This window comes from Rana temporaria, chromosome 4, assembly GCF_905171775.1.
Source record: "Rana temporaria chromosome 4, aRanTem1.1, whole genome shotgun sequence".
Classification (NCBI taxonomy): domain Eukaryota; kingdom Metazoa; phylum Chordata; class Amphibia; order Anura; family Ranidae; genus Rana; species Rana temporaria.
Genome location: NC_053492.1, coordinates 408,575,718 through 408,591,434, shown reverse-complemented (window position 1 = coordinate 408,591,434; position 15,717 = coordinate 408,575,718). Strand labels below are relative to the sequence as shown.

Sequence of the window (15,717 nt, the reverse complement as noted above, 5' to 3'; positions counted from 1 at the left end):
ATACACTAAAACACTTCTCTGTATCCAGTGTCCGCAGTCAGTTGTCAGCATAAATAGACCATCTAAAGTTCCCTGCAGTTTGTGTCTCCAGCAGGGAAGCCATGCTGTTGTAGATAATCTTATACATTTACATTATAGATGGCCTTCGGTAAAATGGCCGCTCCCCTAGAACTCGCGTACCCGACTAAGTACACTTTTGTTTAAAAAGTTACCACAAATCTTTGTAGTTAAGGACGCTTTCCACGTTTCCACAGTAACAGTAATGCCCGAGAAGGTACAGGAGAGCACAGTAGTTGTATCCTCAGTTATGTGCTAAGAATGTGTCATACAGTCTGCTTGTCTTATCATTAGGTCTGCAGGGTAGTTTAACATTGTAAATGACTGTATAGTTTTAGTTTATGGCGTGTACAGGGAAGAACTACAGTTCCCATGATGCTTTGCCCTCGTGCTGATGATGTATTTCCTGTGAGACAAGGAAGAGCTGAGCTTTACAGTTTACATGCTGTTTACTGGAAGACGAAGGTAAGGCAATGTGGAGAAAAGGGAACTTTGTAGAGGGGATTGTTGTTCATGGGAATGGAGACTTGAGCTGGAAATACACTGTACACTCTTCTTTATATCTAACAAAGCGATGATGACAGACCTAAACAGTCCATTCGTATGCAATCAGGCAGGCCCTTGCACTACATAGTTGGTGGTAGATCTAAGGAGGATTGTACAATCAGATTGTATGGAGACCTATACATACATCAGGAGGGTGAGGTGTGACGTCAGGAAGACTATACTGTATATCTTCTTTATATTAATATCTGCATTCTGTTACCAGCATTTCCAAAAATCTGGGAGGACATTTTCTTGCTGTGGGGAAATATTGCGTTGCTGATTGTGTGATGAGCGCTGCGGTGATATTTGCGCTGTCCTTGTCTGCTAGGAATTGTCCTGCAGAAAGAGTCCTCTGCTGTATTATTTATATAGTGACATGGAGGGATCTGCCAAAGCACATCCAAAAAAAAAACTTCAGCTCCGGAAGGTTTTACCCTTTTCCTCACCAGGCCATTTTTTGTGATTCGGCACTGCGTTGCTTTAACTGACAATTGCGCAGTCGTGCGACGCTGTACCCAAATAAAATTGATGTATTTTTTCCCCACAAATAGAGATTTCTTTTGGTGGTATTTGACCACCTCTGCGGTTTTAATTTTTTGTGCTATAGACAAAAAAAGAGAAACAATTTTGAATAAAAAACAATATTTTTTACTTTTCTGCTATAAAACATTCCCAATAATAATAATAATAATAATAAAAAAAATCTAATTTCTTCATCAATTTAGGCCAATACATATTTTTGGTAAATCCAATTCGCAATAGTGTGAACTCAGAGTCCTGTACCGTAAACGGCGGCTCCTGAGTGCATGCGCGGGAGGGATATCATCGTGGCTCCTGCCACTCACACAGTCGGAGTCTATTAGCTAGATTCATAAAGAGTTAGGCTGGCGTATCAGTAGATACGCCGACGTAACTCGTAATCTGCGCCGACCTAAGTTTAATTGTATTCTCAAACGGAGATCCACCTCAACCTATCTAAGATACGACGGCTTGCGTCGTCCTATCTTAGGGTACAATATTTAGGCTGGTCGCTAGGTGGCGCTTCCAGAATATGTAAATCACTAGATACGCCTATTCACGAAAGAACGTACGTCCGCCCGTCGCAGTAAAGATAGGCCGCCTAAAGATAAACATGCCCCCTAGGTGGCGTAGCCAATGTTAAGTATGGCCGTCGTTCCCGCATCAAAATTTGAAAATTTTACGTTGTACGCCTAGTCAGATGAGAGGCCTTTTGTTATGTTAAAGATATGCACATAACTTTGTTATTGATTTATGGTATTTATATAGCGCTGTCATTTTATGCAGCAATTTGACCAGGGACGGATCTGAATTCACATTGGTCCCCGCCCTAGCTTCCAATTTAAGGTTCTTAACTTACAATTATACATATAGGACCACCTTAGCCAGACATTAATGGCAAAGAACTCTCTGAGGATCTGAAAAAAAGAATTGTTGCTCTACATAAAGATGGCCTAGGCTATAAGAAGATCGCCAAGACCCTTAAACTGAGCTGCGCACAGTGGCCAAGACCATACAATGGTTTAACAGGACAGGTTCCACGCAGAACAGGCCTTGCCATGGTCGACCAAAGAAGTTGAGTGCACATGCTCAGCGTCATATCCAGAGGTTGTCTTTGGAAAATGGACATATGAGTGCTGCCAGCATTGCTGCAGAGGATGAAGGGATGGGGGGGTCAGCCTGTTAGTGCTCAGACCATACACCACACACTGCATCAAATTGGTCTGCATGGCTGTCATCCCAGAAGGAAACCTCTTCTAAAGATGATGCACAAGAAAGCCTGCAAACAGTTTGCTGAAGACAAGCAGTCTTAGGACATGGATTTGGGGTGTGTAGTGGTAGGGGGCGCTATGTGTGTTAATTTATGTTCAATTATAACAATACTTTTACATAAACAAATTAAAGTGCATGGTGCTTAATTAGTAATATAATACACAATTCATAAACCCCAATAACTCAGTGCTAAAATTAGTTAATGACAGTGATTCAAAGCATTGCATCAGAAACAAAGTCCATAAATCTTTTTTGGTGCAACTTCAATTCTTAAGACCATCACCAGTAGTAAGCTTTTATGTAGATCATCCAGTGGATGTGAGTAAATTGCCTACTCACCAGACCACCATGACCCCTTTAACTTAATTTAAACTTATTTGGGTCAGATGGTGTCAAGCGTGTGTGGCGGCAACCAGGTGAGGAGTACAAAGACAAGTGTGTCTTGCCTACAGTGAAGCATGGTGGTGGGTGTGTCATGGTATGGGGTTGCATGAGTGCTGCCGGCACTGGGGAGCTACAGTTCATTGAGGGAACTATGAATGCCGACATGTACTGTGACATACTGAAGCAGAGCATGATCCCCTCCCTTTGGAGACTGGGCAGCGGGGCAGTATTTCAACATAACGACCCCAAACACACCTCCAAGACGCCCACTGCCTTGTTAAAGAAGCTGAGGGTAAAGGTGATGGACTGCCCTAGCATGTCTCCAAACCTAAACCCTATTAAGCATCTCTGGGGCATCCTCAAGCGGAAGGTGGAGGAGCGCAAGGTCTCTAACATCCACCAGCTCTGTGATGTCATCATGGAGGAGTGGAAGAGGACTTCAGTGGGAACCTGTGAAGCTCTGGTGAACTCTATGCCAAAGAGTATTAAAGTGGAGGTTCACCCTCAAAATGAACTTTCCAGCATCCTTAAAGCGGAAGTAAACCCATCAATTTAACAGTTTGAAAAAGCAGTTACATTCCTGGCATGCCGGGATTGCTAACTGTCACATTGGTTGTGCTCTCAACCAAACTGTCAAACCATCCAATGGCTGGTGTCATAACTGATCACATGTGCAGCATCATGGCAGTTGAAGATTAAACAGAGGCCAAGATGCGCCTTAGCAGCTGCCAATCAACTCCTCTTCGCTTAGAAACGCCCATTCCCCGCAGGATTCCCCGCTCGGAAGCCGGAAAACAAGGGCTCATATAACGATAAGTACAAGTATAACGTATCCCCAGATAGCCTGGAACTGAGGGCATATTATTGGGGAATAGCGCCCAGATCCCATCCGCATAGTCCGATCGCCTCGTGGTCGACATACGAATGGGCGACTTCATGTAAAACGGCAAAGCAGACGAACACAATATGTCCAGTATACGGATGGGTCCGTCACAACAAGTAAAAAAAAACAAAAAACCGCATACTGCAGATGTTAGCAGTATGCTACAGCTAATGTCAAAAAGTGGATTTTTGGGTGAACCTCCGCTGTAAGGCAGAGCTGGAAAATAATGGTGGCCACTCAAAATATTGACACTTTGGGCCCAATTTGGACATTTTCACTTAGGGGTGTACTCTCCTTTGTTGCCAGCGGGTTTTCAATAATGGCTGTGTGTTGAGTTATTTTGAGGGGACAGCAAATGTACACTGTTATACAAGCTGTACACTCGCTAATTTACATTGTAGCAAAGTGTCATTTCTTCAGTGTTGTCACATGAAAAGATATAATAAAATATTTACAAATATGTGAGGGGTGTACTCACTTTTGTGAGATGCTGTATAGAGTGTGTGTGTAATCTATAGTATTTTTTTCCTTCCGGTGGATTAAAATCTCTTCGGTGCCAGAAATGATTCTTGTAGGTTCATCCTATGCATAGATGAGAGCTTTGAGATTAGATTTGTACAGTTTGGTTTGACACTCTGCCCAAAACCCGCTCAATGGATTTCTCAGCCAAGTAGGAGGGTCGCCCTTTAGTTTACTTACTCAACACTCAGCCAGTCATTGTTCAGTGTCATTGATGTGGTTATTCGTCTAATTTAAACCATATCCTGGACAAATGAAAAGTGCCTACCAATGAAGGACGCTTTCTTCTCCAGTGCACATAAAACTGGCACAATACACGCAATGTGACCTTTCTGAACTTTGTTTGGAAGAGACAGAATTTCTTCTGTTTTTACTCCAGTTTATTTAACCAGTTTAGCGTTGGTGCGTTTTTTTTTCATTTCTTCACGCACAAGTAATAATCTGCATTTTTGGTTATAAAGTTACTTGAACCCCCAGAACATTACATATTTTATGAAAGTAGAGGACGCGTGGAATAAATAGATGATGGTTGTAATTTTTTACATCGCATGATATTTGTGCAACTGTTTATGAAATGCATATTTTCAAGAAAAATTATGTTAAAATTTTTTTTAGTGCACACAAACACAATAAAATAACAAAGTTATTGGTAAAATGTAAAAGATGGGGTAGCGTTGAGTAAATAGATACCAAATATGCCAGGTCTTAAAATTAGGTGCACCCACAATATTGCAAATAACTCAATAGTATTGAAAAACTCCACAGGTGACCATTTAAAAGCCTTTACTGGTCATCAGTTTTGTAGTTAACCATGAGCTCTGGTCCTAGAATTATTGCTCTCACTCTGTGGTTCGCAGTGATACCTCACATATGTGGTGTGATCATGGTTTAAAAAAACGTGCGCACCCTGGGTCGCATTTGCAGGTGTGTGCAGGGCAACATTTATTTCATTTAACTTTATGGCTATCACAAAGGGTTAACAAACTCCCATGTGATAGCATTAGGTAGGCGACAGGTGCTCTCTACGGAGACCCCAACAACTTTCCTGCCCTCAGGAGCATCTAACCGAGCAGAAGACCTAAAAGGTTTTAGAGAAATGCATTGACTATTCATTGAAAAGGGTTGGAAAATTCTAATCTTTTTCAAAATTTGATTGAATGGCACCAGTTGTTGAAGTATGGTGTGTTTCGATCAATTGAGTTGTTAAGCTGTAAATTACACGAGCAGTGCTTCCTCGGAAATCAAAAGTATGGTGAGACAAAAAAATCTCTTGTTCACGATCGGAAATTCCGTCAAGAAAACTGGATTTTTTTTCCGACGGAATGTTGTCTTAAACTTGTGTTGCATACACAAAATTTCAACCATCAAGAATGTGGTGACATACAACACTACAACGAGCCGAGAAAAATTAAGTTCAATGATTTCTGAGCATGCGTCAAATTTATTACGAGCATGCGTGATTTTTTGCGCGTCGATATTGCATACAGAAGCTCAGAATTTCCTGCTTTCAATCTTTTGTTGGCGTAAATTCTGACATATAGAGAAAAAAGGAGTCGCGCTTATTAAACCAAATGTGAAAAACCTGTGTAGTATGAACCAATCCCTTTATGAGCGAATCGGTTAAATCACTTGTGACAAATAACAAGATTCCTTTTTATGGAGGATCAATGTAAAAAATAATCAATACACTTATTGATAAATAAATTCTGACAGCAAAAGTCTGATGAAGCATACATAGGTCGGAATTTCTGACCAAAAGCTCACATCGGACTTTTCTTGTCAGAATTTCTGATCGTGTGTACGCGGCATTAGGCTGCGCCCATGGTTCACAGCATAGGGTCCGTTGCGTCCCTGTTCACCGATTCAGATGTGAATTCTGTCCAAATTTTTGCCTGAATTTGCACCTGAATCGGAACCAAAGATGCACAGGACCCTTTTTAAATGCAGACCGCAGCCGCCCCAGGGGGCTTTGTGAACCGACTCCATTAAGAGACAGCCGCACTCTCCTGTCATGCAAATTGGATGCAGAGAAACCTGCAGTGAATTCACATATGTGTAAACCCAGCCTTAAAGAGGAGCTCCACTCTCCCACCAACAAATTTAAAGTCCGCAGCTACAAATACTGTAGCTGCTGACTTTTAATATAAGGCCACTTCCCTGTCCAGGGATCCAGCGATGTCCTCATCCGAGCCGATTCTTCAATCGGCTTTGTGTGCAGGTGCCGGGCACCTTGGGTAAGGGAAACCGGTAGTTAAATCTTTCTTGTTTTACTGCTGGTTTCCCAACTGTGCAAGCGTGAGTTGCGCTTTGTAAATGGTTCCGCAGTCTTCTGGAACCTGTGTGTGTCCTAGAGACAATTTACCATGCCTGGAATTCATCTTTAAAGCAACATTCAACAAAAAAAACACCCAACCTCTATTTAGTCCAAAATTAAGTTGATCGCTACAACAAAAAGATTTTCAGTAAAAGGGAAGACGCCTATAGCACATTCCTGACTTCTGATCCACTCAGGTAGGTGATGATGATGTCACTTAGCTTTCCTGTAGCCTTCTGTGCTGCTGCATGGTAAGTGCATTCTCACAAGATTTAAGAACGGTATCAACAATATCTTGGTGATTGGGGTTTAGTCTGTTTAGTGATCCATGCTGCACCTGGAAAAAAGACTAAAAACATGGGACTGTGGCTGGGGAATTTAACTGTGATGCAGCAATGTTTAAAACATCTCATGCTTATTATTTATATAGGAAATCCGCTTTAAAGTCGAGGTATTAATATCATTTGAAAAAGACAATGTGTACAAGATTAGCATTTTGCTTTCTTTTTTAGTGACCCATTACTCAACATTTCCAAAGTATACTTTAAGTTGTCAACCCACCTTACCAAAGAAAAATGTATTTAAATAGAAGAAGAACTTCCTGCCATTGGGAAAATCTGCAGAATGCAAATTTTCCCCCTGTTCTGCCAACTGGATTTGTGCCATTCTCTTACGTTGTTATTGCAACAAATGAAAAGTGCGCACTTGCTAGTTGTGTACGTGATGAGTCTTTCTCAATTTTTTTCCAGTCTCATCCTGTTATAGTATCTCAACAGTATTTCTTACCAGCCTCTCCCTCTCCTAATACAATCATTTTAAAGGATTAAGAACAGGATTACCCTCCGGGCATCTGGGCTATGTGTGTGAGGTCTGTTTCTCTGGCAGCCGTTATCGGTGTGAACGTGCCGTGATGATGTTGACTTTGGCATTGGCTGTGCCAGTTTAGAGCATTTTTTTCCTTAGTTTGTTTGTGTTAGTTTAGCGTAGCCTGGTGAATTTATTTTTTAAATAACATTCTTAGTGAACCGCTAACACATACAGCTGTAATGCTTCAGGTGGTTAAATTAGGTGTCCAACTGCTTGGAAAAAAATCACTCAAAGACCTAAAATATTGTAGCAGCTTGTCAATTAGTGTTGATTTTGGCTGTGAAAGCTAATAACATAGATTGGTTATATTTATGTGAGAGAGTTTATTAGGGTTTGTAGTATGTGGTGACAAAAAGGTTCATGTTATTTGAGTTTGGGAAACAAAAATGGAACCGTCTGTATTATTCCTTTTTCCAATAGGACAAAATGGCGGATGAGGACCTGATTTCGGAAGAATACCCTTCAGAGATCCATGACTATCTTTTGGCATTTGAAAAATCTGTTGGTGGTGTTGATGAAATGTTGACCAAAATGATGTCCGTCCCTAAATCTGAACTTCTTCAGAAAGTAAGTGGTGATGTCATTATAGTAATTCTATCCTCTATCCTCTTTAAAGGCCTTTAGGACCTGTGATGGTTGATTACTGCTTGAGCCACATAAACAGATAATTCCTAATATTCACATTTATTGGGCAAACATTTCAGGAGTGTGTGCTTTATGATTTTGAAGAGAAACTCAAGGCCCTTTTTTATGTTCAATCTTAGTTTATTCAAGTTTTCAATAACAAAACAGAGTGTACAAATTAGGGCCTGAAATTAATCGATTACTATTTTCATAATCGATTAATCGGCCAGTAACATAAAGGGGTTAAAAAAACAAAAATTGGCCCTTTTATAGTACAAAAAAACAAATCGCTACTGTAAATATTACTTTCACTGTCCCACAGTAAAAAAATAAACCCCTTACAGTAGCGATTATTTGCTCTTTTTGTACTTATTTTTGTTTTCTTAGCCCCATTATGTTACTAAACATCTCAGGCCTGGGTTCACACCTCCTGTTTTTTGGTGCTTTTTGCAGAAACGCACTACAGTTCATTTACATGTTTTCTTATGGTACACGTTCACATCCATGATTTTTTTTCAGCTGCTGCGTATTTGGAAAGGGCAAGGACTTTTTAACGCAAAACGGTGCCATTTTGATTTTTTTGGGTTCAATATACTTCAATGGAGAAGCTTCAGAAAGGCATGTAATGTGTTTTTGCGACAATTTGTGTTTTTGTAATCTGCCCAACAACAAATTGGGCCAAAAAAATTTAAAAATGCAAATATTTTTTTTAAGGCTATTATCCGATTAATCGAAACAATAATCGGCCAACTAATCAGAGAAACAGAGAAATGTTAGAGAGGAATAAAAGTACAGATGCAGCCAAAAGTGGACAACCAGATAAAATATCACATCCACACACTGTGGCTAGGGTTTACCCTGCCCTGCATGGAGGTCTTGTAGCTCAGAGGATTCACAAAACATCTTTCAAGGGAGCCAACTTTGGTGGCATTGTTCATAGGTATCCACTTCACGAGCCAGAAGGGATTCCATCCTCTCAATATGGTCCATTTTTCTAACCCACTCAACCAAGGATAGAATCTGAGTTGGGTATCCCCATGTTGGCCACTTTCAGGCAATGCCGAACTATGCTTTTTTTTTTTATACGTTTGAAAGTACCTGGAAACGTGGAGATCAACGTTATTTGGGGAGAATTAGGGGTAGGCACCCCAGCTACAGTGTTAATAAGCCGCAAAACCAAATCCCAAAAATCGTGTAATCGTGATCCAGTAAAGAACCTGTGTTAGGCTTTTTGTACAAATGGGCTATATTTTTGCGGCAGGTGGTCAAAACGTTCCTATTCTGAACGTGATTCTTCCACATTCAGGAGAGGGAAGTTGAGGGAGCTTGAACCTCCCCTAACCGCATCAGCTCCTAAACGATCCTAAAAGCGTACATGTGTATATGGACGCAGAGGCTTTTATGGAGTTGAGTTTAGGAACTTTGGCAAAAAGCTCCTAAGAGCTGCTAGTGTACATGCTTATGTTCTGTAGGATTAGGATTCTCCTTGCTACATTTTTTTATTAGTGACATGAATCATCTGTTGAAGTACAAATGTTCTACCATACATATATGTAACCACATTTCAGCATCTTATTAATGAACCTAAAGATTCTCATTTACTATATAGAGGTCATGGTATAGCTAGTAGTAGTCGCATTGAACTGGGCTTGTTCTGTAATGTTGAAGACATTTTGTAACTTATCCATGCCAATTCTACACTTCCATCCTGTTCTTCTGACAATAACATTTTGTCTTTCCATGTTGATTGGTATTGATGCTACCTGTGTGGATATAAATGCTTGGGTGTTTTTCCTGACACTTAAAATAGAACTATAGAAAACCTTTTTATTTTTTCATTTTGGATAGAGCAAGGGAGGGTTGCTGTCTGGTCTGATTTTTTTATTTTTTTTTATTTCACAATCTGTACCCTAGTTTAGAGATTTTCTTTCACTTCCTGTCCCATAGTCAAACGGGAAGTGAAAGGAAATCCTTGCAAGTTATGGGAATCCTTTGGGGACCCCCAGAACTAGTGTCAAAATTGAACATTTCTTCACTTTTACTTTTTTGGGGGCAAAATGTGGGATTTTCTTTTTACTTTCACTTTTAATGATAGTGGTAAACATGACAAATAGGGTGAATCTCCTTAACAGGGACATGGACAGCAATTTCATTATTTTAATAAGTGAGGCACCGCTACAGGTGAGTATAGCTTATCCGGTCTTATGTGCAGGGGCTCACCACCGTAAACACTGAAGGAAAGGAACAAATGGCTGCATACCACGAGACCTGATCTAGTTGCTGAGTTTATTTACACCAATGTCAGACTTGTAGCGCCATGATAAGCAGTGCTGTTAACATATTTCACACAAACAAATGCTTATTCATAACAGGGATCAGTCAAGAGCTCTTTTTCTTAAAGGATCACTAAAGGATTTTTTTTTTTTTTTTAGCTAAATAGCTTCCTTTACCTTACTGCAGTCCTGGTTTCATGTCCTCATTGCTCGTTTTTGCTTTGATGTTGCTGTAAAACTGCTCTGATCTCCACACTTCCTGGTTGTTTGTTTCCTTATAACCACAGTACTGGGAGCTTTTCATGATGGTCTACGCTGTCATTACTGTGTGTCTAAAACTTAACAGAACCAATCAGATTTTTTTTTTTAAAACAAAACACTGCCCTGGATTTGTTTGTTTTTGTTCTGTGTGTTTCTCTAGTTCACAGGAACATGAAACCAGTTTAAAAGTGAAACTAACCTGCAGGCACATTATATGATTGATTTTTATCTATTTGTAATCATTTTTAAAAGGAATTGGTTAACTTTTATGTCTCTATACCCTGTAAACAGTCATTTCAGCAAAAAAATTTGTTTCCTTTAGTGACCCTTTAAATACACAAATGAAGTACCTGATACATATATCAATTGTTTAAAGACAATATACAAACCCAAACTAAGTTATCCAAGACAACAAATGATTATTGGTAGTCAAAAAAATAAACGTTTTTAAAATTAAGAATTTACGAGCATATGTGCCATAAAAAGAAACGGATGCAAACACAATTGAAAATGTCTTACACGCAGGAGGGAGGTCAAGACCCGCGAAATCATTCATAAAGTAGGGTAATGTTCCATTCAACATTAAGCCCATCTGAAATACGGGTCTGCAGATGAAAATTCCAAAAGACCTCCCACTGTTGGGGGTGCGAACCCTTTCAACAACTGAACCGATACTACAGACTAATTGAACTGATACTACAGACTTGCCCGCATAGCACATGCAACATATTAGGTTGTTTTACCTTGATACATTAAGATAAAAAGTCTTGAGGCTTTACAACCACTTTTATGTATGGCCTAAAAAGATTTTCACCCCCATAAATGCACCAGCACAGATTAAGGTTGGCAAGTGAGGGCAAAAACTCATTGCGGCCCTTATGTCTCCCGGCCCTATAGAAGTCTGAGGCTCTAGTGCGCATGCATAGAAAGCAGAACAGCATCTGACAGTTCTGCTGATTTTCTCAAGCCTTCATGTGCAAGCACCCTGCACAGGAAAGCTCCGAAAGCTCTCATTTTATTTGCAGCTCTCATCGGTAGATCATGTACTATGTAGGAGCCACAAATAAGTTATTAGTGATGGATGACTTCTGTTCTGGGAGCTTATTACAGGTATGTGCAAAGATCGCTGCAAATTAGAAGAGATCAGTAGCACTGTCGCCAAATGCCAGGTCCATTTTGGGGTTGATGTACAGTCTTTGGACTAAGCCAAAATGGTGCCAATACATGGAACATGTGCAATACCTATTGGAAGGCATCACTGTGTTGACCCTACGTATGTGCGGTAGCATCAACGTTTTAAATGTAGACCAGCAACATCCACCACAGCCATACACAGCGGGAAGCACATACAGATTGATCCCTGCAAGAGGTCTGTGTTGCAATGAAACATGTCCTTCTAATAGCTGGCCCAGTCAGCTTATAGAGGCACTGTAATCTCCAGCATGGCAGCTCACGCCACTAAACCCCGCACCTGACCTCTGCTGATGACCTGGAGGACTGCAACTGGAAGTGCAGCTGGCCGCTCTTCATTTACTTACCACTGCATCTGCAACCACCACCCTCCCCGCCACCAAAGTCAAATTGAGATTGTGTAAAAATGATTGCATGGTGTAGCAAATTCTAATGTGCATAGCTGTTTTGCAGCTGCAGAGCGTCATGCAAGGTCTCCCTGCAGGAACACGTACTTTTGAGATGCTTTGCTCTGTACTTCGCAACAAAGCTCTTATGCACGTTGTGGGAATACTATAAGCGCCAAGAGAGGGCACCCAGATGCTCAGAGTATGAGCAGCCTCTTAAATTAACCTATTGGTTTGCTCAAAGCAACAGGTTCTCCTGATGGATCACTACTTCTACTGCAGATTCTTCTCTTCCTTGTGCTCCTCTGCTGCCAGACGTCCTTTCCAGAGCCTCTTGTAAAAAGCCCTATAAGCACCGTGTTTGAGCTTACCCAGATTAGGGACTCCCCCCATCTCTATTGTGATGGTGCTTCAGCCTGGTGATTGGCTGCTGAGGCACTGAGCATTTTATTAAAGGAGAAGGGAAAAGGGGTTACATGTTCCCTCATATCTGTAAAGCTGGACGTCCGTACATGGCTGCGAAATTCTGCCCCACCTGGCTCTAGAATAAAATTGTTGCCCAAACAGTAGCACGATTCTGGCCAAAATGAGAATGCTTAGAATAAAGATCACGATTCTCACGGCGTAACACTATGTTTCATATTATACAAAAATATTGGGCAAACTTTGCTGTTTGTTTTTTATTTGTTGTGTTTATTCATTAAAATCTATTTCTTTTCCCCCCAAAAAATCCCATTTGATAGACCACTGGGCAAATATTTCAACAACCACCATTTTATTTTCTAGGGTTTCTGCTAAAAAACAAAACAAATAAAGTTTGGGGGTTCTAAGTAATTTTATGGCAAAAAATGATTTTACCTTGAAACCAACAAGTGTCCAAAAAAGGTTTAGTCTTTAAGTGGTTAAACTGACCTCATTTACAGACCGAAGTTCATTCCTTTTTATCTAAAGAACAAAACACTACAATGTTTATAGTTGAGGAATGTTGTGATACCTGACAAGACTGCCTGTTGTGTTTTTTTTTTGTTTTGTTTTGACAGCTGTCAGCTTGAGCAGAGAACTCTGTGCATAGAATCAGGGGAAAATGCTTTGTTAACCACTTGCTTACTGGGCACTTAAACCACCTTCGTTCCCGGAGCAATTTTCAGCTTTCAGCACTCTCACACTTTGAATGTTAATTACTCAGTCATACAACATTGTATCCAAATGAATTTTTTGTCCTTTTTTTCATAGAAACAGAGCTTTCTTTTGGTGGTATTTGATCACCTCTGGACTTTTTATTTTTTGCGCTATAAATGAAAAAAGGCGGAAAATTTTGAAAAAAAATACATTTTTCTTAGTTTATGCGATAAAATTTAGCAAAATATTAATTTTTCTTCGTAAATTTTGGCCACAATTTATACTGCTACATGTCTTTGGTAAAAATAACCCAAATTAGTGGATATTATTTGCTCTTTGTGAAAGTTAGAGAGTCTACAAGCTATGGTGCAAATCATAAAAAAAATATCACACCTGTTGTACCGGTGCCTATCTCATTTCTTGGGGCCCTGAACACGCCAGGAAAGTACAAATACCCCCCAAATGACCCCTTTTTAGAAAGTAGACATTCCAAGGTATTTAGTAAGATGCATGATGAGGTTTTTGATGTTGTAATTTTTTCCCACAATTCTTTGCACAAAATTGTCATTGTAATAGGTTATTTCTCTCACATGGCATGTGTATACCACAAATGACACCCAAAAATACATTCTGCTACTCCTGAGTATGGTGATACCACATGTGTGAGACTTTTTTACAGCCTGACCACATACAGAGCCCCAATATGCAGGGAGCACCATCAGGTGTTCTAGGAGCATAAATTACACATCTAACTTGTTGACTACCTATTACACTTTTGAAGGCCCTGGAGCACCTGGACAATGGAAATGCCCACAAAGTGACCCCATTTTGGAAAGCTAACACCCCAACGTATAATCTATGAGGCATAATGAGTCTTTTGAACGATTCATTTTTTTCCAAACGTTTTTGGAAAATGTGGGAAAAAAATGAAAACGCATTTTTTTTACGCAAAGTTGTCCATTTATAAGATATATTGCCAACACATAGCCTGTACATAGCAAAAATTACACCCCAAAATACATTCTGCTACTCCCCCTGAGTATGGCGATACCACATGTGTGGGACTTTTTCACAGCCTGGCCACATACAGAGCCCCAATATGCAGGGAGCACCATCAGGTGTTCTAGGAGCATAAATTACACATCTAACTTGTTGACTACCTATTACACTTTTGAAGGCCCTAGAGCACCTGGACAATGGAAATGCCCACAAAGTGACCCCATTTTGGAAAGCTAGCACCCCAACATATAATCTATGAGGCATAATGAGTCTTTTGAACGATTCATTTTTTTCCAAACGTTTCTGGAAAATGTGGAAAAAAAATGAAAACGCAATTTTTTTATGCAAAGTTGTCCATTTATAAGATATTGCCAACACATAGCCTGTACATAGCAAAAATTACACCCCAAAATACATTCTGCTGCTCCTCCTGAGTATGGCGATACCACATGTGTGGGACTTTTTCACAGCCTGACCACATACAGAGGCCCAACATGCAAGGAAGACCAACCGGTGTTCTAGGGACACATAGCATACACATGACAAGAATTACACACCAAAATACATTATGCTAAGCAAAGGGTAAACAAAAAATGTACCTGTGGTTTTAGTAGCGCAGTTGTCCACGGGACGATAGCACTGGTCCAGGCAGCAGGCAGGGACTTGGTCAGCAAAAGAAAATGCAATTGTCCAGGCAACAGGCATGATGGCATAGGTCCTACAGGCAGCAGGCAGAAGTAGGGCCTCGTTCAGGACAGAATGGGGACAGGGGTAGAGGCTTCTCCCACCCAAATCTCTTTGAAGCCTCCGGGCAACCAGACCCTAATCTAGAATGAGAAAACAAAAACAATAGTTTTCTTCATCCAGAAAAACAATTCTGGAGCCCCTCACATGTGAGACCCCTGTGCTTTGAATCCCACTAGTCCACTGGCAGGGTAAAAGATCAGTCCAAGAGGCAGGCAAAAAGAATGGTCAAACGGTCCAGGGTCAGTTCCAGATCAGGCAGAGGTATAAACAGAATCGGTAGGCATAAGCGTGGTCAAATAACAGTCCAGGGTCAGTTCCATATCAGGCAGAGGTATAAACAAAATCGGTAGGCAGAATCGTGGTCAAATAACAAGCCAGGGTCAAATACAGAGCAAGCAGAGGCATAAGGGGTGTAAAGGTAAATGGCAGGAAGTGACTAATAATTTAGTAAGGAATGATAACGGCGGAAACAGCCGTCTATGCAGAGGCCTGGTTGGGAAGGGCATTGGGCACAATAAAAACGGGTGTCTCTTCTCACTCCATCTTTGGAGCACACCCGGCATTTTTTTGGGGAATTTCGGCCTGTTGGTCCGGGAGGGATTTTATCTGGGAAGTGGCGCTCGTAGAGTCGGCTTACCACATCGGATCGAATGGTTGCTGGTGTATAAAAGGGCAGTGGTGATTTCCTCCTGGAAGTAAAGGTAGGATTTGGGTCTTGGAGTGGATTTTCGATATAATACGTACGTGTTGTATATG

General features: G+C 40.6%; 2 protein-coding genes across 3 annotated transcripts in view; one reads left to right on the top strand and one right to left on the bottom strand.

Moving 5' to 3' along the window:
* The window catches only part of LOC120937775, a 113,987-nt gene extending 113,646 nt beyond the window's left edge, over positions 1–341 (bottom strand). For both annotated transcript variants that reach the window (XM_040351256.1, XM_040351257.1), the window contains exon 1: positions 5–341. The gene's annotated coding sequence lies outside the window, so the exon portion shown is untranslated. The remainder of the gene's footprint in view (positions 1–4) is intronic.
* Positions 342–414: 73 nt separating this feature from the next.
* The window catches only part of C1D (C1D nuclear receptor corepressor), a 52,360-nt gene continuing 37,057 nt past the window's right edge, over positions 415–15,717 (top strand). The window contains exons 1-2 of the mRNA XM_040351259.1: positions 415–522; positions 7,782–7,928. Coding sequence (XP_040207193.1) covers positions 430–522; positions 7,782–7,928 — 240 coding nt within the window. The 5' untranslated portion in view covers positions 415–429. The remainder of the gene's footprint in view (positions 523–7,781; positions 7,929–15,717) is intronic.